Raw genomic sequence first — 25,691 nt, 5'->3', positions numbered from 1 at the left:
CAGCGGCGATAAAAACAAACACAAAGAAACACACTTACTACTACTTCATTGCTTGGTCCCAGAAGGCCCTGCCACTTCTCCGTGACCTGCTGCTCTTCGAAGGCGGTGAGGCGCTTCCCTGGGGAGCGAGTTTTGGCAGTTTATACACGGTACACGTCGCCGTGGAGATCGAGACCGAGTCAACCGCCGCACCCACGCGCGGGAGCGGCGCGGCGCCGCCGTTTACAGCGAGACGGTTTTGTGGAGGCGGGTCGTACACTGCAACCGCTTGGCCTTCTGCTCTCTCGTTACGCAACGGAGATGGATATTATGGGATGGACGGATAAAAAAACGGCTCCTCTGGAAACCGGGCGGGAAAATGCAGAGTCTGACGAAAACCCAGCAAAAATGTGGAAAAGAAGGCGCAGGGCATTACGAGTGAGTTCGTAAGGTACGGCGCGTGCTGCCGGTCGGACAGACACACAAACAACACACACACGAACAAAAGGGCCGTTGTCCTTCAGGGTGTCCGGTGTGTCCCGGGATCTGAGCCGCTCCTGTGTGTGTGTGTGTGTGTATGTGCCTCGTTAAAAGTGTATGTGTGTGTGTCTCGTGACGAATGAGTGTGTGTGTGTGTCTAGTGGTGAGTGAGTCTCTGTGTGTGTGTGTGTGTGTGTGTGTTTATGTCGTGATAAGTGTTTCTGTGTGTGTGTGTCTGAGTTAGGGTATTCATTCACCTGTGTGTGTGTGTGTGTGTGTGTGTGTGCGTGTTAGGGTATTCATTCAAGTGTGTCTGTGTGTGTGTTAGGGTATTCATTCACGTGTGTGTGTGTGTGTGTGTGTGTGTGTCGGGAGGTATTTATTCACGTACCGTCCCTTTCCGATGTCAGGTGATCGCTAGCGAGGCTGACATCGGATCCGTCGCTGCGGTCCGGGCTGAGTGGCTTGATGTCCTCGTAGGCTGAATACACACACAAAACATTTTTTACTTTAGCAATAAGTTGGGTTTTTGATTCAGCAGTGAATATTGAACATTCACGATCGCACACTGCTGGAGCCAGCAGCTCCTGTCACAGCTCTTCTGACCATGAACCCTGTGTGTGTGTGTGTTTGCCTTTGTGTGTGTGTGTGTTTGTGTGTGTGTGTGTGTGTTTGTGTGTATGTGTGTGTCTGGGTGTGCGTCATAGGTGCCTGAGCGTGTGTGTGCATGCTCTGCATGTGCTTGTGTCAGTAGAGTGTTCTTACTGCTGTCTCAGTTACACTCCCTACTGCAGTCCCTGGTGTTTCATTGTGAGAGGGGACGGCTCTGGTGTCTCACTAAAGGATGTGTGTGGCTGACGTTTCTACCAGAGAGTGGAAGTGAAAAAACGGAAGGAAGACAATTGCCTTCCGTCCATAACTCTGAAGACTGAAGTCCTGATGCTGTCTATTGCACCTTGTCAGTGATGCTGTCACACTCTATTCTCCATGGGTGGAATCTATGGCTCGTTTGTCAGCATTCACCGCTGGCTCTCCCAAACAACCAGGGCGAAACAAAAGTCACACAACTCAGAACAGAAGCACAAGCCACAGCTCCAGTAGAGCAACGGATTCCGAAATCAGTTGTTCTACTCGAGCTGTGACTTGTGTTTCTGTTTTTTGGTTGAATTCTTCTTGGCTCACGATGTCTGTGAGTCTATAATTTATTACATCTACCCCTCTATTCCAAATAACAACTCATTCCTCTCCTCCACCCTCCTTTCTGTGACATAGCCCCGCCCCCACCTATTTCTTCCCTCCCTAGCTCCGCCCCCTCCACCCACCTCTGTGTAACATAGCGCCGCCCCCCACCTCCCTCTTCCCTCCCTAGCTCCGCTCCCTCCACCCACCTCTGTGTAACATAGCGCCGCCCCCCACCTCCCTCTTCCCTCCCTAGCTCCGCCCCCTCCACCCACCTCTGTGTAACATAGCGCCGCCCCCCACCTCCCTCTTCCCTCCCTAGCTCCGCCCCCTCCACCCACCTCTGTGTAACATAGCGCCGCCCCCCACCTCCCTCTTCCCTCCCTAGCTCCGCCCCTCCACCCACCTCTGTGTAACATAGCGCCGCCCCCCACCTCCCTCTTCCCTCCCTAGCTCCGCCCCCTCCACCCACCTCTGTGTAACATAGCGCCGCCCCCCACCGCCCTCTTCCCTACCTAGCTCCGCCTCCCCGGCCGTCGTCTCCGGCTCCTCCTCCAGCTCCAGGGTGACGGTGGTGGTGGTGGTGGTGCTGGGGCTGTTGATGGGGGTGGGGCAGATAGGGCGGTGCTCCACGGTGACCCCGGGGACCTCGTCGGCGGCGGGGGGCCCGGTCTCCTCCGGCCTGAAGCCGCGGGGGACCAGGCGGAGGTGGACCGTCTGGCCCGTGTGGCGGAGGACCTCCACCGCCTGCTGGTTGGTGTAGCCCTGGATGTTCACCCCGTCCACCTGCCACGGGGGGGGGGGGGGGGGGGTTAGGTGGAGGTCCAGGTGGAGGTCCAGGTGGAGGTTAGGTGGAGGTCCAGGTGGAGGTTAGGTGGAGGTCCAGGTGGAGGTTAGGTGGAGGTGCGGGGGTTTCGGATTGTGCCAGAACGTTTAAAACTTCTACTTTCTAAAAGTAGAATTAACATTGCGAGAAATACCCGTAAAGTGATGGATATTGTATGAAGGTCTCATCTGTAATTATTCTTAACATTATTACCAGACAGACACCATACACAAAGCAACCGTTGAAATTATTTTTTTTACAATTGTTCATTTGTGTACCAATTGCATAAAAAGGCATCTACATTAATGTAAAAAGTATAAAAAAATCATCTGAAAAAAAGCAGTGAGATCTTTGCGCCGGCCGTCAGATACGGTAACTCTGAATTATTCACGACGATTGAATAATTAACCCTCTGAGAGCGCCCACTCTACCCGAGCAGCGGCGGCCTGTAAACAGAGCGTCCCCCCTGGCCACTCACCGCCACGATCTGATCCCCCACGGCGATGCGGCCGTCCTGCTCCACCGCACTGTCTTTGGTGATGCTCTTCACGAAGATACCGGAGGGCTCTGGTACGCAAAGCGCAGTCCGATGCAATGGCAGGAAACAATGATCATGGTAAATGGACTGCATTTATACAGGGCTTTTCCCACCACTGGCCACTGAAAGCGCTTTACAGAATTGCCTAACATTCACCCATTCACGCACACATTCACACACCGACGGCGGTGTCAGCCATGCAAGGTGACAGCCAGCTCGTCGGGAGCAGTTAGGTTGAGGCGTCTTGCTCAGGGACACCTCGACACTCAGCTAGGGGGAGCCGGGGATCGAACTAGCATCCTTCCGGTCACAAGCCAATGTGCTCCACCTACTCAGTTAAGCCGGCCCCGAGAAATGCGTCACCGCATGAGAAAGCCATCCTCGTGACGTACGGCCATTCCTGTGTCAAAACGTCAACGGACACAGAGGATAACGGGTCGCTGTGACGGCGTGTCGACGCGGGGACACGCTTTGTGCCCTGAGCGCTCACCCAGGTTCTTGTCCGCCACGTAGCCGGCGATGGTGATGCCCAGGCCTTGGGCGTTCTTGGCGAGGCTGACATCGAAGGCGTCCGCCTCCTCCTCTTCGTCCTCTGAGCCCTGCGGGGGGTGAACACACGGAGGAGAACGGGCGCTAAGTGACAGCCGGTGTCGGCGCCCGTTTACGAGCCTCCGCCTCCGACAAGCGATAGCACGCAATAACCGCTGTTCGGTGTGTAGCTCTCTCACCAAAATACGATAAGACAAAAAGTAAACATATAGGTAGGGCCAGTGAGGGGGCCCCAAAGGCCCAGGAGGAGCCAGAAACGTGTTGAACTATTGTATACTCGGCTGGTGAATACTGTGATTAATGTGCACTCAGAACACACAACCGCAGACCGAAAAATAAACGGCAACAAAAAACGTGTGCGACACCGATAAAAGCGGGTGTATTTTAAAAGGGCCATTGAAAGGCGTTCAGGCGCGTATAGCAGGGAGAGTGTCGATAAGAGTCGGGGAATCGGTGTTTATCAGCGGGCGGCCCAGGTGCCGGGCTGCTGCAATTTGCTCTTTGAAAGAGGGGGACTCCAGAGCCGGTGGCAGGGGGTCCTCACTGACCCCCTCGCAGAGCTTTGTGCCTGACAGAAGTATGGACGGCCTTGGTCTGTGTTCGAGGAAAGGGCCAGGGGGCTAGATTCTGCATAGCCTCCACCTCACCCCCCCAGCCCACTTAATGTAAGCACTTATTTTGCGTTGCACGTCCTTGCGTTTAATGTACGCACTTATTGTGTGTTTGTACTTCCTGGCACTTAATGTACGCACTTATTGTATGCTGTATGTCCTGGCACTTAATCTACCCACCTATTGAGTGTTGTATGCTTTGTATGCTGTACGTCCTTGCACTTAAAAATAGTACTTAGCATCGTGTAGCATCTTATCCTAGCTATCTTTGTTGCTTATGGGGAAGGGGTTAATCTAGCAATTGTGAGTGCTTGGCAATTGTTTCTATGAACATCCTTATTGTACCGAAGCAATATATATTGTTGTTTCTCTTTATTGTGACAATTGTACTTATTGTAAGTCCCTTTCGATAAAATGAATGCCCTTAATGTAAATGTAAATGCTTCTCATTAACATGTGATGTCATCTTCTCATTTGTGAGGGATGTCATCTTCTGATTTGTGTGTGATGTCATCATCTCATTTGTGTGTGATGTCATCATCTCATTTGGGTGTGATGTCATCATCTCATTTGTGAGTGATGTCATCTTCTCATTTGTGTGTGATGTCATCTTCTCATTTGTGTATGATGTCATCATCTCATTTGTGTGTGATGTCATCGTCTCATTTGTGAGTGATGTCATCATCTCATTTGTGAGTGATGTCATCATCTCATTTGTGTGTGATGTCATCATCTCATTTGGGTGTGATGTCATCATCTCATTTGTGAGTGATGTCATCTTCTCATTTGTGTGTGATGTCATCTTCTCATTTGTGTGTGATGTCATCATCTCATTTGTGTGTGATGTCATCGTCTCATTTGTGAGTGATGTCATCATCTCATTTGTGAGTGATGTCATCATCTCATTTGTGTGTGATGTCATCATCTCATTTGGGTGTGATGTCATCATCTCATTTGTGAGTGATGTCATCATCTCATTTGGGTGTGATGTCATCATCTCATTTGTGAGTGATGTCATCTTCTCATTTGTGTGTGATGTCATCTTCTCATTTGTGTGTGATGTCATCATCTCATTTGGGTGTGATGTCATCATCTCATTTGTGAGTGATGTCATCTTCTCATTTGTGTGTGATGTCATCTTCTCATTTGTGTATGATGTCATCATCTCATTTGTGTGTGATGTCATTGTCTCATTTGTGAGTGATGTCATCATCTCATTTGTGAGTGATGTCATCATCTCATTTGTGTGATGTCATCATCTCATTTGTGAGTGATGTCATCTTCTCATTTGTGAGTGATGTCATCATCTCATTTGTGAGTGATGCCATCGTCTCATTTGTGAGTGATGCCATCGTCTCATTTGTGTGTGATGTCATCATCTCATCTGTGAGCGATGTCATCTTTAAGCTTCGAGTGCTTCGCCCCGTTGCCGCGGAGACAGAACCCCCTCTGGGGGGGGGGGGGGGTCCTGAACCGTCGGACCCACCTGTTGCTCGGTGACGGTGGGGAGGGAGACGGGGGCCGCGGCGGGGGCCCCCTCGTCCGCGGGGCCCCTGGTGACCACCAGCCGCACCCGGTTCCCACACTGCCGCAGCACCTGGGCCACCTGGTCGCTGCCCATGCCCTGCAGGTCGGTGTCCCCGATCCGCAGGATGTGGTCCCCGCTGTGGAGCCGGCCGTCCTGGGGGGGGGGGGGGGGGGGGGGAACGGATGGGTGTGAGTCGGGAGGTTGGGTGAGCGGGGGTGGGGTAGGGGGGGAGGGAGAGGCGGGAGAGAGCGGGGCGTGCGGTTAGGACTGCTGCCGGGGAACGCGCGGACAGTGTGAACGTCGCCACGGCAACCGCTCGGAGATGTGAAGGGCATTTCTGCGTCACACACACACACACACACACACACACACCCACACGCTGGCTTTTTTTTCTTTCTTTTTTTTTGGGGGAGGGCTCTGCGCATTAATGTGCTAAATATACCCCCGATCCTCCCACAACACCGTTCCTCCACGCTGAACATCTTTGCCATCAGAGGAACTGCGCCGGGGCCCCTGCTCCATCACAGGGGCTGTGGGGAGCGTCTAGACTTCACTCTATTACATGCTGAGCTGCCTCAGCACCACGGGAACACGCTGCAGCTGGTATCGCCGCTAGCAACCAGCAAGGCACGGCTTTGACCTCAAATACTTCCTCCTCTCCCCGCCTTCCCTACCCCCCTCCCCTTCCTCCTGAGGCATTTGTTTCACCAAATGGCTTTCTCTTTTCTGGGTAATCACCTTTAGCTTGGATGTATCGTCCGAGGGCTGTGGGGCTGCCCACAGGAAGCTGGCTTTAATCCGACACCTAGGGTAGGGCGATTTGTGAGAAACCGGCCACAGTGGAGCGAGATACTGAAAGAATCCAACCCAAAAAATCCCACACCTGTCTTCAGGCCTCCCTCCAAGCCCCTCCCCCAAAACATGGGACTAGCCTGATGGCTTTAGCGGTAGCTCTGCCTAGCCTTGTGGAAGACTGCGGTCTTCCACAAGGCAATGGGTGACGGGGCAGAGAGCGCTTAGATAGCCTACGGGCTACCAGACCACCTACCTACCTCCAGGTAGGTAGTTGGTCTACCGGAAGTAGTCTGTAGTCTGTCCATCAACCTACCTACCATCAATTGTAGCTACCTACCTACCTACCTACCTACCTGTAGGTAGGTAGGTAGGTAGCAGAGATGGTACAGGGCACAGCTTTACCCTAAAGTTGGTAAAGCTGTGCCTTGAGTAGTGTGACATATGAGCTATGTATGGATGTCTGAAAGGACTGCTTGAGCGGATGTCAGTTGTGTCTTCAGTAGTAGAACTTGAAGTAGAAGTAGCTGATTAGTAGTAGTAGTAGTAGTAGTAGTAGTAGTAGCTGAAGTAGTACTAGTGGTGGTAGCCAGTCAATAGAGGGCGCTAGGGCGCCTCCCCTCCGTGAAATATTCACTTGAATATATCTGCCAACTATTAATCAACTATTATCAATACAAAATAAATCAACAAAAATAAATAGCGTTTATCCTTGTTTAATTGTGTGAGATACTTGTCACTGCCAGCGACCATTTAAATGCGTCTGAACGTCAATGATTTAGGCTAGGCTAGTTATTGGTCATTCGAAATAAAGCCCTCCTCCAAGTCAGGAGCGCCTGCCACGTTGAAGTCAATGTAAGCTCGCTAACTTTTTGCTGTCTATCAAGCAGAGACAGCTTTTCATTGGCGCAAGAATTCGCCCTCGGGTCACACCAGTGTGCGCCCCAGGCCAATGGTATCGCTTTTCTTCTTAGTTATCACCACATGATTGGACAATTCAGCGAATCAATCAAATAGGCTACCTCCCTCAGCAGCATTCGCGCAACACAACTACATGTAGAGAAGAGATAGATCGCTAACTAGCAGAGTTGTAAGCACTTTCCACCCTTTTCAGTGGAGGAATTGGACTCCCCAAGCAATGTTATACTTAAAAGGAGCAAGTAAGTTACATATTAATTTAGTCTTTCGGCCTGTAGCATATAAACAAAATGAAGCAACTGTCACATATTTATAACTGCATTTGAAGTAGACATTGAGACTCACGAAAAATGGACGCTATAGGACAGTGATCATGATTTTTCTCAATATCAGGATAACAACAATGGGTCAAATAGCAATGGCTGGTGTAATGGCCATAAAGTAGGTCTGCATATGCAGTGAAAGCTTGTCCAGGCCCTGAAAGTCAGGATGTAGGCTATGAATCTGAATGAGTAGAAGGTAAATAGGTAGTGGCCATCCCCAAAATGACCCAGAATACAGGAAATCAAATCTATTAAATTACATTTTTTTTATGGGGGGAACCCCAGACTCCATGTCTATTACTGTGCCCCACCAACATTTTAGATCACCAGCCGCCACTGGTAGTAGCTAAAGTAGTAGTAGTTGATGAAGTAGTAGTAGTAGCTGAATTTGTAGTACTAATGTTAGTAATGGTATTCTCTTTAAGAAAATAGCGTAGCCGGTGCGTGATTAAAAGTAGCTCAATAGGGCTGTAAAAACCGCCCAATCTGGCAACACTGCTGAACGTCCTCACGCTCCAACGTCAACGTAAATCAATGAGACCAACTGAAACAAAGCCGATATGCAACTTAAACTGATTGTGATTATGAAGAAAGCATAAATGATATTGAAATTCTGTTTAGATATTATTGAAGATACGAGTGTGTAGATTTGTGACATTTTTTGAACAAAGGTAAACGGTTGAAAAATGATTTAGTTACGATGTCTTAAGTGTCAGAGGCTGGCCAGATGGCTTCAATGGGACCAACTCAAAACGCAGCCGATATGAGACTAAAACTGTTATTCTGAATAAAGTATAACTGATATCAAAATTTCATTTTGATATTATTGAAAGTAAAAGTGTAGATTTGTCTTCGCTCGCTGTTTTGTTTTTCATCTTCACAGAAGTGAATGCGTCTTGGGTGTCTAGCCCTCCAGGCGGGAAATAGGTTAGCTATCTAAAACGATAAATGTTTTTGACTCAAGACATGTCGAGTCATTACAAGTCAAAGAGGCAATGTCCGAGTCAAGTCTCAAGTCAATAGCAGTCAAGTCTAAGTCGAGTCGCAAGTCATGCATAATTTTGTCAAGTCGAGTCTGAAGTCATCAAAATCATGACTCGAGTCTGACTCGAGTCCAAGTCATGTGACTCGAGTCCACATTTCTGGTAGGTAGGTAGGTAGATAGAAAGGTAGGCCATCTCAACATTTAAATTAAAGTTTTGGAAGTCTGCGCCAGCAACAATAACTAATTTCTTTATTTTTTTGGTCAGGTCATTTAATTAATCGATTGCTCTCGGGACGTAAAGTTAAATTAAACAATAATGAAACAATGCTTCTAAAATAAACTGCCTAGCCTTACTGCCTCACTGAAGGACTTCACTTTCAGTTCCAATTCAAAGTAGTTTTAGGATGACGAGGATGACAACAGTATCATGTGGAATCCAGTCTTGTGGAAGTAGCCTACATTAATACATTGCTTTCCATCCGTTGGTGTAAACACTGTGTGTGTGCGAGCTGACACATGTTCAGTCTGAATCATTGTGTCACTAGTTTGGCTCCCACGCTATCTCTGACGGCAGGCCAACTCCATCTCCTTGAATGTGTCACTGAAGACAATTGCCAAAAACAAGCCCAGATTTTATTCCACTTGGCATTTTTTAATATGCCTCGAAATTGGGTGGGTGATGATTTAAAACACAAAGATAAAATTAAATTAAATGGCTCAATACGTAAGTCATTGCCCCGGAAATGGAATTCACGTAGAGGTATAAATAAAAACAACTGTATAAATGAAGATGCAACGATAAAACTGAATTAATCTGAATCAACGATGGGATAGGTCATGTGTAGAGCAGATGTTATAGTGTGAATGATTAAAAGGAATAAAATAAATCCAACTGAATTTTGATGTTTAAAATACAGTTGAGCGACTGCTTTTCATCTTAATATGTGACAGAAACCCAGTGCAGTGTTGTTATAGATACAACAGCTGTACTGTGAGAGCCAATGGGAATGGAGGGGGAGGAGTTACCTTATCGGCGACGCCTCCTGGCAGGATCGTCTTGACGATGACGCCGGTGGTTTTCCCGCCCACGATGCCAAAGCCCAGGCCTGTGCCGTCGTTGACCAGCTCAATGGTTTCCACGTGCTGCCACTGCTTTACGAGGGCGAGAGACAGTGGGGGACAGTGTGGGGGGGGGGGGGGGGGGAGAGAGAGAGAGCCAGTGAACCACAGGGAGAGAGAGCAGAGTGGCCCCATCCACTTCAAGGAGTTTAACAAAAGGTTAAATAAACCGAGGATTGGTTTGTATGAAGATGACACACCATTTATACTGGTGTGTCTCATTAAAGAAAGTAATATTAATATTGAGTCCCCGTTGAGTAATATTACATAAATTCCACTCCACACTGTTAATGATTTTGGTATGGCTTTATGCAAACCTTAATCGTCTTTTAATGGTGAACATATTCAAAGCTACACGTGTAATCTTCTTTTACTGAAAGGCTCGATTTGGTAGAATGATCTAGTGCATTTGGCCCTCTACCATCGCCATGGCAATAACAGCACAAATAATGACCTGTATAACGAAACAATTCAAATGCTAATTTATCCATATTACTTTTTTCTGCTGGTGTGCCAATTTTCTGACGCACAGGTTGCATGCACAGCTTGTGTGCACTAGTCGTGTGTTTTGCTGATATTAGTGTTGGATATGTCACCCTTGGCCAGCCATGCACAGCATTGCTTGCTCCGATTTTGCCAAACGCGATGCACCTGTCAGCGTAGGAGGGGATTGCATCTGTGTAGAGCGCACAATTGTGCGTGTGTGTGTGTGTGTAAGTGCGTGCTTGTGCATGTGTGCCTGTGGCACAGATATGCATAAGCATTATTCTGTGTATAACACAGTGCACTACATCACATGCACAGGTACTCGGTTCCCTGCTTATTTCATGAAATACTTTCAATGCGTTGGCTTGTGCGTGTTGTGTGTTTGTGTGAGCGTTGTGTTCGTGAGAGTGGGTCATTAGCTACCTCTTAGGACGAAGATTCAGGCCACTGAGAGTTCAAACCAATCATGCCCTAGGAACTCCATCACCACCACTCAACTCATCCTATTCCTTATTTTCATTGTTTAAACCCATTCAGCTGACCCTTGTTTGTGGAGGTTTCAGACAGCTTTCAACATGCACTCTTGCTTTTATTTGACTAAAAAGGAAATTCTACATCTAAAGGGCAAATTAGAAAATCGTAGTCCGCTATCTACCTGTAAAGTTTAGAATGAACCTCAGATATATGTAAAACATAACATAACGCCACCTCTGCGTTTCACCTGTAAAGCTTAGAATGAACCTCAGATATATGTAAAACATAACATAACGCCACCTCTGCGTTTCACCTGTAAAGCTTAGAATGAACCCCAGATATATGTAAAACATAACATAACGCCACCTCTCTGTTTCACCTGTAAAGTTTAAAATGAACCCCAAATATATGTAAAACATAACACAACGCCCCCTCTGCGTTTCACCTGTAAAGTTTAGAATGAACCTCAGATATATGTAAAACATAACATAACGCCCCCTCTGCGTTTCACCTGTAGAGTTTAGAATGAACCCCAGATATATGTAAAACATAACATAACTCCACCTCTCTGTTTCACCTGCAGAGTTTAGAATGAACCTCAGATATATGTAAAACATAACATAACGCCACCTCTCTGTTTCACCTGTAAAGTTTAAAATGAACCCCAGATATATGTAAAACATAACACAACGCCCCCTCTGCGTTTCACCTGTAGAGTTTAGAATGAACCTCAGATATATGTAAAACATAACATAACGCCCCCTCTGCGTTTCACCTGTAGAGTTTAGAATGAACCCCAGATATATGTAAAACATAACATAACTCCACCTCTCTGTTTCACCTGTAGAGTTTAGAATGAACCTCAGATATATGTAAAACATAACATAACGCCACCTCTCTGTTTCACCTGTAAAGTTTAAAATGAACCCCAGATATATGTAAAACATAACACAACGCCCCCTCTGCGTTTCACCTGTAGAGTTTAGAATGAACCTCAGATATATGTAAAACATAACATAACGCCACCTCTCTGTTTCACCTGTAAAGTTTAGAATGAACCTCAGATATATGTAAAACATAACATAACGCCACCTCTGCGTTTCACCTGTAGAGTTTAAAATGAACCTCAGATATATGTAAAACATAACATAACGCCACCTCTCTGTTTCACCTGTAGAGTTTAAAATGAACCCCAGATATATGTAAAACATAACACAACGCCACCTCTGCGTTTCACCTGTAGAGTTTAGAATGAACCTCAGATATATGTAAAACATAACATAACGCCACCTCTCTGTTTCACCTGTAGAGTTTAGAATGAACCTCAGATATATGTAAAACATAACATAACGCCACCTCTGCGTTTCACCTGTAGAGTTTAAAATGAACCCCAGATATATGTAAAACATAACATAACTCCACCTCTGCGTTTCACCTGTAGAGTTTAAAATGAACCTCAGCGATTATCAAGGCAGCCAGACTGAGTGTCATCGGTGTGGGCGGTGGGCCGGGGAGTCGTACCGCACTGGAGTTGGCCGACAGGGTGCTGGCGGCAGAGGGGGTCCGGGACACCAGGGGGCTGGCCAGCTGGGGTATGGGCCCCCGGGCCACCGTGAGCTGGACGTGCTCGGAGGCCCTCTGCAGGATCCCGATGGCCTGCTGGTGGGTCACGCTGTGGTCCAGCGGCTGGCCGTTGATGGCCAGGATCTGGTCCGCCTCCCGCAGCTTCCCGTCGCTATGGCGACGGGAGGGAGGATGGGGGGAAGGCGGGACGGAGGGAGGGGGAGGGAGGAAGGAGGGAGGGAGGGAAGTAAGAGAGAGAGAGGGAGGGAGGAAGGGAGAGGGGAGTTAGGTAGAAAAGGAATGGGAGGAAGGGAAGATGGAAGGAAGGAGGGAAGGTTGAAGGAAGGAGGGAGGAAAGGGAGGTAGAAAAGGAACGGTAGGGAGGGAGGATGGAGGGATGGAGATGGGAGGAAGAAGGGAGAGAGCGAGGTGGGAGGGATGGGGTGAGGGACGATGGAAGGAAGAGAGGGAGGAAAGAAAGAGAAGAAAATGAGGTAGAAAAGGGATGGTAGGGAGGGAGGATGGAAGGGGGGGAGGGATGTAGACGGGAAGGAGGGAGGAGGAGGGAGGGATGGGTGAGAGATGATGGAAGGAAGAGAGGGTGAAAAGGGAGAGAGGGAAAGGGAGGTAGAAAATTCATGGTAGGGAGGGAGGATGGAGGGGGGAGGGAGGGATGTAGAGGGGAGGAAGTGAGACAGTTGAGACAAGAGCAATCATTACTGTAGCTACTCTGCACTCTGTCTAGGTATCATTTAGAAAATTGCCCGTGCAGTCCTTGGATTTTTCCAATTTGTATTTTCGATTGTATGCTTTGGTACTTCGCAATTTGCCCGTCAATTCGGATAAAGCTGTCTGACAAACGGCTAATTGGAAAATTAAATGTAGGAGTTTAGGACTGGATTGGGTCTGATTTGTGTGGGTCAGAAGAGGAATGCTTCGGAAGCCGTTACAGTGTGAATGATCTGGGCTTCACAAAGGAACTTATTTCCATATTTTCTAATATATTTAATTCCTTTGAATTTCCTTGTGTGCTTCTTTGTCAAAAGTAAGAAATATAATTTTGTAAACCTTCTTGAGCGTTCTTGAGAATTCTTTCTTTGGCTACATTTACAAAACAAAAATGTTTTCAACTAAATCTTTTAAAAGGTGCATACGAAAAAATATGCTTCTTTGAGATGTTTTGAAAAGGAAGAAACATCATTTCATAATCATCCTTCAGTCTTGCTACTTTTAATCCTCTGTCCTTGGTCAGCTACACTTTTCGACGTCAACACATATTAGCAAATTGAAAAGGTTGAGATGTTCTCCATACCAGTGTGCCACGCTGCCCCTCTGGATCTCCTGGATGAAGATGCCCAGCTCGCCGCGGTTCTCGCTTCTCAGGCCCACCACGCTGAAGCCAAGGCCCCCCGACACAGGCTTCAGGAGCTCCACGTAGGTCACTTGGCGGCCCTGTGTGTATCATCAACATTCAGGGCATGTAGCAGACGCGTTTATCCAAAGCGACTTACAAAAGTACACTTGTCAAAAGAAGGAGAAACAAAGCTATATCGCTGTCGGTACAGTAAGGATGTTCATAGGTACAAGTGCCAAGCACTAACAAATGTTAGGTTAACCCCTTCCCCGTATACAATAAAAGATAGCTAGGATAAGACGCTATGCCACAATGCTAAGTACAATTAAGTGCCAGGACGTACAAACATACAATAAGTGCGTACATTAAGAGCCAGGATGTACAACATACAATAAGTGCGTACATTAAGAGCCAGGACGTACAACATCCAATAAGTGTGTACATTAAGAGCCAGGACGTACAACATCCAATAAGTGTGTACATTAAGTGCCAGGTGGTACAAACGATACGTGCGTAGGAGGGGTGGGGGGGTGGCTATGAAGAGTCCAGGTGAACTCTGAACGAGTCTCACATTCATTTTGGGAACATCAGCAGTGAATCTAAATACCTCCACACACACTTCAGCCTCTAAAGACCTCAATAGAGGATCAAAGCCATGGAAAGCAGCTGGAAGCCTATTCAAAATGCTTTCGGCAGATCAAAACCTGAGCAAGCATGCGTCTAGTCTGTTAATGTCTATCGGATTTCGGAGTTTAAGTTGAAACAAGCTCTCGTTTGTGTTATCAAAGAGGAGTATTCTAAAGGCAGGGTGCTAGATTTAGTCTGTGACTGGGGAGAGCGTCCATAAACTGTTGTTAATGCACCTGCAGAGATAAAAGAAAAATGGGCTTCAGCCGGCTTTAGATCCGTGAGACGAAACTCCCTGTGCGACTGCGACTGAAATACCTGTCCACCTAATTTCCTCTAGGGGGCTTTCGCTACATGATTGGCGAAAAAGGGAAACAGGTTAGGACTTTCATTAACTGTCAATTATGCACAGCTGCAAAGAGTGGTTTCCCTCTCTCAAACCCTGCCAGGGCCAGTTGCGTAAGACTTAAGACTTTGTACCACGCGTCAATGAACCAAAGTAGGCTTACTACATTTTGAATGTTTGCTGTTCATAATTTGTCAATATTGATGTTAGCTCTGGTGTATAAATGTTTGCATAGCGTCCCTCATCTGCTTATGCGGATAAACATATGCAAGAGCCCCAAACAACAATGGCAAGGCCTTGAGCACACTCTTAAACATAATCCTTAAGATGATAATGTTACAGTTTAAAACAACAGTTTAAATCCAAAAGGAGGCACATAGCATCAGCTCATCTGCGTGTGTTTCATTGTTTTATCTTCTTTTAGCGGTGGCCGTACCTGCGCCATAGTTTGGAGGATCTGTTCGAACCCGTCTGGGGAAGAGGGCTTGCTGTTGCCGTGCGGGGCGGTGGAGGTGTCCGAGTAGGGAAGATGGACGCCGTTGGGCTTCGCCGCCGCAACATCGTTGGTCAAGTCTCCCCCGAGACAGGACGGGACGTTTTCCTGGAATTCCTACGCAACGCAGGTCAGGTGATTATTAGTTTAAGAATCAGAATCGGAATCAGTTACTTTTATTACATCTTATTATAACAAGTACACAATAGTGAAATGGTTAGGCTTGTTTCAACAGCCACATAGCAGCAACAATAAAAGATAAACTAATTAAATAATCAAAATATGTAAATGAGGAGTGAGGGAGCGGGGTTGGGTGGCACTGGCTCAGTAGGAAGAGCGCCCGACTGCTCCTGACGAGCTGGCTGTCGCCTTGCATGCCTGACACCGCCGTCTGTGTGTGAATGGGCCTACGAATGGGTGAATGTGACGCAATGATTGAACAGCGCTCTGAGTGACCACAGGACGGAAGAGCGCACTGTAAATGCCGATTTACCATTCATACCATTCATATTAAAGTGAAGGACAAAAACCTTTACGAGTCAGCTACATAAAAAATGCCAAACTGTGATAAATTCCCCCCCAGAGGAATCAAAAGACTGGTTTAAACACAACAAAGCCCCCTGTCTATCTCACTCCCAGCATGCAACACTCTTTCCTGATAACCTCGCCAAGGATGCTTTTAGAAAGGAAACTGCATTGTTTCAAATTACCCGATCAGAGACAATTAAAAGTTTGAACTTCCCCTGCCCCCCCCCCCCCCCCCCCCCCCCCTCATTATCTTATCTGAGAATGTTCCCAATCAAGCTAGGTTTTGGGGCAGATAGTAAACGCACACAAGGCTGAGGATGTTATCCCGCTGCGATGAGATAGATCTATGGCCGTCCAAATCCTCCCAGACACAATGACTCTTTAGGTATGAAATGCATCAGTCAATGGGTGGAATTGCTGTGGTTTTAATTGATCCAATGACTTTACATTTGGTGGTTGGGGGTGGGGAGGGGATGGATGAATTCAGAACAGCTACATGCTCATTAGGACTGATGGATTTTATGTCTACTCATTGCGATGAGTCATAGCCAGGTTGAGCGAGCACTCTTTAGTCAATTTCACTTTATCCATTTTAAACTTTCGGGAAACCTCCCGCGGTGATTAATTAATATTCCTTCCACCACTTGGAGTTTGATGTTTATAAATAACACCCAGACAGGGCCAGACAGGCGCCGCCGCGGTATAGGCTAAGCTACGCTAGCCTTAGCGGCTAAGATGTGGCCCCCATGCATGGGCTTTGTTAGCCGCGGTCTGGCTAAGAGGATTAAAGTTCCAGTGTGGTTCTTGCACATTTAAAGAAATTGTTTCTGCCCCACTTCACGCGGGGGAGGCGGCGGCCGCACTCCCATTGGCCCGGGCCGGCCCCGTCGTCATGGCGACGGGAGGCGCACGGTGGGGCCCCGCCGGCAGACCGAAGGGGGGGGGGGGGGGGGAGCGCATTGGTTTTGTCTCGCCTGGCTCATGTCTCCAAAGAGAAGCAGAGTCGGCTGCATCCTTTACCAAATTGGTTCTGCCTCACGAGGTCAGCCCGGCACTGAACGGATTTTAAACTCCACACAAAAAAACAACACAACAACGCACGCAAGCACACAACTTCTGGGGCTCGAGCGACTTGAACTTTGGGTTTGCTGGTGTGAAATGTCTGAGCGTTTCAATCAGACTGTCTGGCTTGAACAACAGGTGGATGTAACCAGGGAGTTCTCTCTCTCTCTCTCTCTCTCTCTCTCTCTCTCTCTCTCTCTCTCTCTCTCTCTCTCTCTCTCTCTCTCTCTCGGTAGGCAGGCTCTGCAACCCTGCCTCCCTTCACATAGCTCGCATACCTTCCCGTCTGCGTCTCGAAGCCTCCACTCTGCCCCCCACCCCCCCACACACACACACACAAGAGAGTGGCTTACACTTTTTCTTTCATGCTCCAGTCTTGACATAATTGTGAGTACTCATCGTCAACAATTGTACTTCGTACCGAGTGCGAGATTACGTCCTCTACTATAGGTCTCTGTGTAGATCGGGTCACAACAGAAAAATAACAAGGCGTTCTTTTCACTTTTTCTATCTTTCTTTCCTTCCATTCTTCCGTCCCTTCCTGAGGCCGGTACGGTCTGCATTCCTAAGCGCTTAGTGTTATCAGTAGCTCCATAGCTGACGTTCAGAGTGGATATTATCTTATCTGCCAATCCGCTGATACCACACTAGACTGTATGCTTACATTTTACATTCAAGTCTATTGGAATTTTGTTATTAAAGACGATGAATTACTAAAGTACGACCTCTGCTTTTTGTTTAATACACACGCATTGTCAGCATTTACAACATATTGGACCGTCGTTACTCAATAACTCATGAATCACAACGCTTGGCAGGTTAACTCTGTAGAGTTATTACTCTATGAAAGGAAATCATTATAAATCATAATCCTCTTTGTCCATCACGTCACTTTGTCTGTGCAACCAATCTCCAAAAATGAGATTTATGCCTCTCTGAGTGTCTCTCTGCCTGATTCTGAGTTCAACATGAAGATTTATTGTTCAGAGTATGCCCTGAAAAGAAAACGTACACCGCAACTTAACATTTGCAGCTTGCACTAGAACTGAAGTGAACCCTGGATGCTTGACTTATATTAAACATGACTAGCTCTCGTCTGTTTAGCTAGCTCGGACTAACACGGGCTGTGAACTACAGCGAGCTACGAGCACTGTGTCTGGTTCGTCTCTTTGATTAGCGTAGCCGCCGACGCCGCGCCCACGTTGATTGCGTCTGATGTTTGAACGAGCCACGCGGGCGGTTGTCTAATAACGAGCAGGAGAAGAACAACCGCTTGACATTACGTGATAGGTCGATGGCGATTGGCTGCGGTGTAAAAAATATGCGCACCAAACCAGTGTCTTGATTATTAATGAGGGCTCAGTGGATTCTAGCCCTAGTCCATATAACAGTCGTTTAAGAGTAGGGGATTTGATTTCCAACCAAACCACTTGGTGTGGGTGTGTGCATGTCTGTGTGTGTCTGGGTGGTTGGATGCGGTAGGGCTTGCTGGGGGGGGGGGGGGGGGGGGGGGTGTTGTGGCTTGGGAGTGTATGTGGCAAGGCAGTGTCTGTACTCGGCAGATTTCCTTTTAAACGTTTTGAATTTGCGCTATCCATTTTTAATTACTTTAAAATCCTGTATTTCCTCACTTGCTGCGACCCGCAGTTTCCCCCATGGGGATGAACCGCGTCTCCCACCACGGCATCACGGTAGACCCACAGACTGACGGGCCGGCCTACCTGGTCTTTGGCCTGCTGGACCGTCTTCTGCAGGGCCAGGATCTGGTGGAAGAGGGGGCTCTGGAGCACGGAGCGCAGCAGGCTCAGCTTGTCCTCGGTGGGCTTCTCCTCCCCCCGCTCCCGCAGCCGGGCCTGGAGCCGCTCCACCGCCTGCAAGGCATGCTGGGTATCTGCCAAACGTTCACATAGTTCAGTGACAGAAACTGGCGGTGGTAGGGCCTGCAAGGCATCATGGGTATCTGCCAAAAGTCCCGTAGTTCAGTGTAAGCCACTGGTGGTGAGGGGGTAGGTGGCGGGGCCTGCAAAGCATGCTGGGTATCTGCCTATCGTCACGTAGTTCTGTTGACAGCAACTGGTGGTGGAGGTGGAGGTGGTGGATAGTGGTGGTGGTGGTGGTGGGTGGAGGAATGAAAGCGACTGGACTTGAGAGATACCAGGCGAAGAGTTGGGTGGAGGATTGAATTGGACTCATTCGTCAAAGACAGAGTGACCGACACACGGAGTGACCCGGAGTGTGGTTTTAATGGCGTACGTCTGTGTTTCTGTAGTCGAGCGGGCCTTTGAAGTTTGTGTGCGTCTAATGTCTGTTTAACTCTGCTGAGAATAAAAATACATACCTATACACCCACACATGCACTGCTCTGTTTGGCCAAGGGGAGCGAGAAGAGTGTATGAAAAGGATTTTAGAGTGTAGGGAGACAGAGAGTGAGAGACACAAACACAGACACACACACAAACGCACATGCACACACACAGTAACGCACACACACACAGAAACACACACACACACAGAAACCCGTACGCGCATGCACGCACGCACTCACACAGAAACACGCACGAAAACACAAACACAAACGCACGCACACACAGAAACACAAACGCACGCGCACACACACACACACACACACACACCAGTGTGTGTGTGTGTGTGTGTGTGTGTGTGTGCCCGTTTCCACCTGTGAGCTTAGAGCTGCTTGGCTGCTCCTAAGCAGGGCTTGAGCTATCAGCCTAGCGTGGCTGCCAGCGATGCACCCGAAAGGCAAGCAAAAGCCAACGCGGACAGAGAACAAACGAGCATGTTCAACGCGCAAGAAAAACCCCGCCAACGCTCCCTTCTTGTTTTTGCTGTGCTTTCGGGGGCCCACGGAGGGACTCACTCGGGGGGGGGGGGGGGCATAAACGGGCTTTAGTGGAGAGGAATAGAGCCGTCTGCGGTTTTTGCCTACTGGACCCTGAATAAGCTCCGCAACCCAAACCACTCTGAGTCCCCACGCTCGCCGGGATGTACCCCGGAGCGTCTCGGGCTCGGGCTGGAGTCCCCGCGCTCTGTGACGCCCGGCGACTGTGACTCCCACCTAATGGGCCCGGCCCCGGGGTCCGAGCCTGCTTCGGGTTCTCCTATTAGTTTGGTGCATGGGGAACGAGGGCGGGCCGATGAGACGGGCCGCTAAACGAGGTCATCGGCACCCTGCTGCTGCGACAAGCGCACGCACACATGCACATGCATGTACACAGCCACACACACTGCTGTCGGCCATTCTTTCCTAGGCACAGCAGCCCTCCTGTTGTCCCAGTCCACCCTCGGCTGAGGCGCAAAGTGTGCGTGCGTGGTCAGGTTGTGTGCGTGCGGGGTCAGGTTGTGCTTGTGTGTGATAACATTGATCCTCTGTGTGCGTGGGCATTCATGCACTGTGTGTGTGTGGTCAGGTTGTGTGCGTCTGTGTGTGTGCGTGTACACTCATGCATGTGCCCGTGCGTGCGTGGGACACGGTGCGCTCTCTTGAGACGCAGCAGAAGCTTAGAGGTGATAACATTAGCACCAGGGCCCTTTTTAAATGGACCAGGGCTGATGAGGTCAAGGTGACTAATAACCCAGCCACGCAAGGGAGACGTTTCCACCTCCACCCTCCTCCTATACAGATGGTTTAATTAAACCCCTTTTGTTGCAGGAGCCGGTATGTATTGTGGTGGGCGAACAAGGGAAACCTTTTGTTTACTTACCGAAATGGCCACACGGGAACAAAGAAACGGTCAACTCACCTATTGTTTCAATCATGTCGGACTTCAGGGGCCACACACACTTGTTCAGCTTCAAAGGGCCGCTTCAGTGGCGTGTGTCCTGTACCTGGACAGAAACACGCAGGGTTTTATTATTATGTTAGGAGAACGCAGAACGCAAAACTGAGGAAATCGGCACAACAGACTGACTTAATAATTGTGTAACGCACACAGTGTGTTCACTTAACCGTGAACTCAGGTGGGTCACCTCCCTGAATCGTATCAGATTCAGGGCGGGGTAGAGCTCTGAAGTGCTGAAATAAAATATCCATTCCTGAAAAGGTCAACGCGGGAAATGTACCCCTTTTGCTTTCCCTCTCCGGGCTCCATGTTTTTATTATCTGCGGGCTTGTTCCACCTAAATATCCCAGAGATGTTCCGATTGGCCGAGAGCTGTAGACAAAGTTCAGGGAGCACCGACGATGGTTCCTTACACAAGCCTGGCTATTACCGGTGACATGCTACAGCTCCTTCCAGACCCTATACCTCCACCGTGTTTATATATGACTTAAGGCTCTTATGGCGATGGATTAACACGGCTGGAACTCAATTCAAATGGCTCTCCGCCGTGACTTTCGCACATGCATCACAGCCGGCGTGGTGTGTGAAGGCTAAGGTTTGCGGCATGGGGAAGGTAGTCAGGGCCAGGCTGACTCATCACCAAGCCTGTATGCCTCAACGCTCTGCTGGTTATCCGTATGGAATGGTGTGGCATGGGAATTCAGCTGGAATTGTGTTAACAGCGTTTGGATGTGTTCACGTCATTGAATTGATCAGACCTAGTTCTGTTCTCGTCCATAAACAGGTAAGGCCTTGGCCTTGAACAGAACCCTCGTTGTTCATAGTTGACCATTTTTGGGGGGGGATACACCCAACCCCAAACACTGGAGACATCATTGGACGCTGAAGGCAACAGGTGTCAAAAGGCAGAATGGAAGCTCTATCTGAGACGCAGTGAATGGCGTCGGCTTGAATTCGCTCCACGGGAGCCCAGGGAGAGAGGCCTGGTTACTACGACAACACAAGTACAGTGTTTCCATAAAGGCCAATGAGAGATAAGATGTTAATCGGTGCGAAACATCAAGGAGCCTGAATGTCAACAAGCCTGTACCGCCTACTTCATGTTTTTAATAGATAACATTAAAAGGTTCATAGATCAGCTAAGATCAAATCCCGCTGTTATGGATTCAAGTGTATCGGAGCTTAACAAGAAAGATCCAACATCATTGCCAAGCTTTTGGTAGAAACCATTTAAATAAGATGCCTTTTGGTTTTATTGTTTACATTGTTTTGGATAGACGTGAACCTTTTAATTGGGAGTTTGATTTGGGATGGATGCATTGTGTGTACCTGATCTATTAAGTCATTTCCTCTCCTAAAGTTAGACCTACACACACGACCCACACTGTCAATTATCCAACTGGCAAAACAAATCTCCCAGTTGATAATGTTTGTGATGAGCAAAACTATTATTCTAACGGTATTGTAGCCCCACAGTGTAATTGCATGTTTATAAGCATAACATAAACCCTAACTCAACCTCCAATCACACGAATTTAACAGTTCCCACTGTATACAATGTTTTTAAAATAGTTTACATTCTAACTGTAACTCGTAACTAAATGAATAATTGCCTCGCGTTGTTGATTCAAACCACACGGAATCTTAGCGGAAATAAACAATAAGATGACACAGAGGACTGGGACTGTTTTAGAAAATAGTTTTTTGATGTCGACCATACACTTCAAGCTCTGCTGTCTCTGCAGGCTCACTGATCCCGAACCACTGGTTCATAATAAAGGTGCTCCCCTCAGTCCAGTCCTGACACCACCTGGTCTCAACCAAACGGATCATGATCCTCTAATAACTGCTCTATTAAAACATTAAATCAACATGCACTTTGCACTAATGATGTAGTGGACGGCTTTTAGTCCGTCGGGGCTCAATTTGAGTCCACGCATGTATATTGTTGTGAGAGCATGCAGACAGACACTAGGGACAATCCGCTTTCCTCGGCTCCTCCTCCTCTCGCATCCCTGGAGCAAGAAGGAGCAACAGGCGATCAACAAGTTGGCCGATGTGGTATCAGATCGGAACCGAAAGCACATGCTGCACACAAGCGACAGTATGAAAAACCAAACCTATATACACTTAAATCTGTATTGTTCGCGTTTCTGGTTGGAGACGGCCGCGTTTTGCGCACAGAGTCGCCGTCTTTATTTGGCAACAGCCGATCGTGTATGGATCCGCTGCACTAATCCACGCTAGTCTGAGATCACCACACCACTAGGCCATATCCCGACAACCTTCCCGTGGGCATAACTAGTCTAAACGGAGGTAAACTTACTTGGAAGAGGCCCTTAGTTCCACACGGACTGCCCTGCGCCCCGTCGTCCCTTCATCTAACGGCGCACGCATTACGGATAGACAACAGTAGCGGCAGAATGGGGCGGACTGTAATCTGATCCTCCTCGGACCCAAAGCGCCACTTGGTGGATGCCATGACAACTGGGCCTGCAGGGGCATCCTTGAGTAGTGGTTTGGATATGGTTGTGATTGATCCCAGGGTCCGAGCGTACGGTGGGCGGTGCCTTTCAATTCAATTTAGAAAAAAGCTTTATTGGCAAGAGAAACAATCATTTACATCGCCAAAGTGGGTGAACAATAAAGACGTTATAATATTAAACGCTGTATACAAAATATATATACACATCAGATTTTACACTATTAAACACTGAATACATAACAAGTAACATGACAAATTCCGGTATCTCTTATACACGATTAATAAAAAATAAATAATGAAAAATCCACAGCATTTACAATGGAGAACCTTTGCAATAGTGCAATCACTGTGAAAAAGTTAGTCCAGTGGGGGTGAGGATCTCTCCGTCTCCGGAAAATCACCGAGCCAAGTGTACAATATGCCGATCGTTGATTGGTCGGATAAGGAGAGAGGTACCGCCCACTGTACGTTCGGACCCTTGGATCGATCCAACGCCATCCTTGTCAGCCAGGGCCCCCCGGCTCTGTTCCAAGCATGCAGTGTTTGAAACAAAGTAGAAAATTGCAAAACGATGCTGGCTACAAATCCAATATGAGGCCCGCAGCAAGTCTCTGTCATTCCTGGACTGGCAACAGGATATTAAGGATATTAAACTGTAGCGCAGAGAGTTCATGAGTGACGTTTCCAAATTGTTCACTTTATTATTGTCTCCGCAGCCGTAGCCTTGGCTGCCCTTGCGTGGACCGAGAAGTGAAAACCTTCACAATGTGGCCACTGTGTTGTGTTGCTATGGTGCTGTGGTGGTTGTCGGATGAATCATGAAAAAAAACAAAGTGCCCAAATATGGACATGCGTTAACAAAGTCAGTCAAACACTTTTTGAAAGGTCACGTCGGGATAATGAGTGTTCCTGCCACGAGTTGCACAATGTGATCTCGGCTGGACGAAACCAGGCGGTGCCCAGGAAGGCACCTTGGAGTAAGGACACTGATAAAAAACACGCTGATAAAACAAATATCTATATTCCCCGTCTGCCTCACGTTTATCGGATTACAGGCTGCTTTTTTTAGCCCCTGTGCCTCCTAGCCTTATCCAATTTGTACGCAAGATGTAATTTGAGTTGAAATGCATCAAACTCCCTTCACCCTCTGACACTAAGCACCCAATTTATGGGATGCCCTACTGGATTGCTTTCCTTCTCTGTGCTTTGGTTTCCTTCCTATGTTGTTTTTATTCTTCCTCTGTATAACGCCGTCTGCTGTGATTTAGGAGTGTGTGTGTGTGTGTGTGTGTGTGTGTGTGTGTGTGTGTGTGTGTGTGTGTGTGTGTGTGTTTGACACTATGCTTCCTTTTGATAAGAGAAGTGACTAAGGACCAGGCCACACCCTTAGGCTGAACGGAAAGATAGTAAACACAGAGAGGGAGAGAGAGGGAGGAAGGAAGGGGGGAAAAGTGGGATGGGGGGGGGGGTGTACATCTGTAGGCTGAGAGGCGAACTCAAGGACAGTCTTAACTAATGCATTGTGGGAGTGGACCCCAACAGACTATATTGTTGTAGTAGTCCTGGCAGCTGTCACAACAGTTCCAGGTCGCTGCTTTTATCCCCGTATCTCTGGGCTATTTCGGTGTCTGAGGATATGTTTTGGGGGAGGCAGGTGTTGACGGCCCTGCCCAAATGACACGTTTTCTTCAGGTGGCAAAGCGACAAGAAACGTACTCCTCTACCTCTACCCACTAAAAATGTCCTCTTTCATTTTCATATTCATCCGTTCTGAGTGTCATTCTTCCCACTTTCCCACTTTTTGTAGTCTAGTCCGGTTTGGTCTTGTGTATTCTCTTCATGTGAACCAGATAATTCCGGAAGTGTAATGTCCAGTGTTGCAAACTTCTCTCTCAGGCAGTCTTTTCAGCTGTCTTTTAATTAATCAACAACATGGGGCATTCATTTCAGGCATTTTATATGAAGGATATAGCATATGATATTCATGCGTGTTTCAAATGTTTGCATCCCCGCATGTGTCTTTGGTCTTGTCACATTCCGCATATTTATTTCAAGTGTTGTTTCATATTTTGCAGTTTGGCTGCAGAAACACAGAGCCATTTCACTGCCGCTTGCTCAATTACAACGGACTGCCAAATGTGGGCCGTTAAACATCACCATGCCCCTGGAAGAGCTAAAAAAGCTTTCCAATAATCTATTATGCATCGAACAGTTATTCATTCTATTACACCGTTCGGATTGTAACCGCGCAAAGTACGGCCATCAATATTGTAAGAGACGCGAGTCACTAACGAGCCCAAACTCGACGAGGATGAGACGGAGATGATATTTAGTGCCGCCCGCCCGTCGGAGCCGTTCCAGTCATTCATTTTTAAAATGTTAAATCTTCCCCAATGAGCTTGTTTTGCTGACGTGGATCAGTTACGAGGTTAGACCGGTTACACTCTCGGATGAATGGATGGTGTTTGCCTTCCGACTCAAAGGATTTACAGCGACACACACGCTTACATTTTTAATTACAATTTGTGCCACCGGGCGCATTTACAAGGTGTTTGTGACTGTGGACTGCATTTATCGGCGTAAGAACACAACAATATGGTGACTGGTCCAAAACCTCCCGCATTGATTCTGGACTGCCCTGCCAAC

The 25,691-nt window shown here is 47.9% G+C and overlaps 1 protein-coding gene across 4 annotated transcripts in view; it reads right to left on the bottom strand.

Moving 5' to 3' along the window:
- Nucleotides 1–22,934, bottom strand: part of mpdz (multiple PDZ domain crumbs cell polarity complex component) — a 64,124-nt gene extending 41,190 nt beyond the window's left edge. For 3 of the 4 annotated variants that reach the window (XM_079758334.1, XM_079758337.1, XM_079758336.1), the window contains exons 1-13: nucleotides 22,887–22,934; nucleotides 20,522–20,606; nucleotides 18,482–18,651; nucleotides 15,114–15,287; nucleotides 13,663–13,802; nucleotides 12,309–12,522; nucleotides 9,735–9,860; nucleotides 5,649–5,843; nucleotides 3,493–3,601; nucleotides 2,943–3,031; nucleotides 2,154–2,424; nucleotides 851–940; nucleotides 39–118 (exon numbers count right to left, since the gene is read on the bottom strand). In XM_079758334.1, coding sequence (XP_079614460.1) covers nucleotides 39–118; nucleotides 851–940; nucleotides 2,154–2,424; nucleotides 2,943–3,031; nucleotides 3,493–3,601; nucleotides 5,649–5,843; nucleotides 9,735–9,860; nucleotides 12,309–12,522; nucleotides 13,663–13,802; nucleotides 15,114–15,287; nucleotides 18,482–18,651; nucleotides 20,522–20,537 — 1,674 coding nt within the window. In that variant the 5' untranslated portion in view covers nucleotides 20,538–20,606; nucleotides 22,887–22,934. The remainder of the gene's footprint in view (nucleotides 1–38; nucleotides 119–850; nucleotides 941–2,153; nucleotides 2,425–2,942; nucleotides 3,032–3,492; nucleotides 3,602–5,648; nucleotides 5,844–9,734; nucleotides 9,861–12,308; nucleotides 12,523–13,662; nucleotides 13,803–15,113; nucleotides 15,288–18,481; nucleotides 18,652–20,521; nucleotides 20,607–22,886) is intronic. The other variant, XM_079758335.1, reaches the window with a different exon arrangement.
- Between the last annotated feature and the right edge of the window lie 2,757 nt (nucleotides 22,935–25,691).

Source organism: Pollachius pollachius (genome assembly GCF_949987615.1).
Source record: "Pollachius pollachius genome assembly, chromosome: 20".
Classification (NCBI taxonomy): domain Eukaryota; kingdom Metazoa; phylum Chordata; class Actinopteri; order Gadiformes; family Gadidae; genus Pollachius; species Pollachius pollachius.
This window is presented reverse-complemented; position numbering and strand designations above follow the sequence as displayed.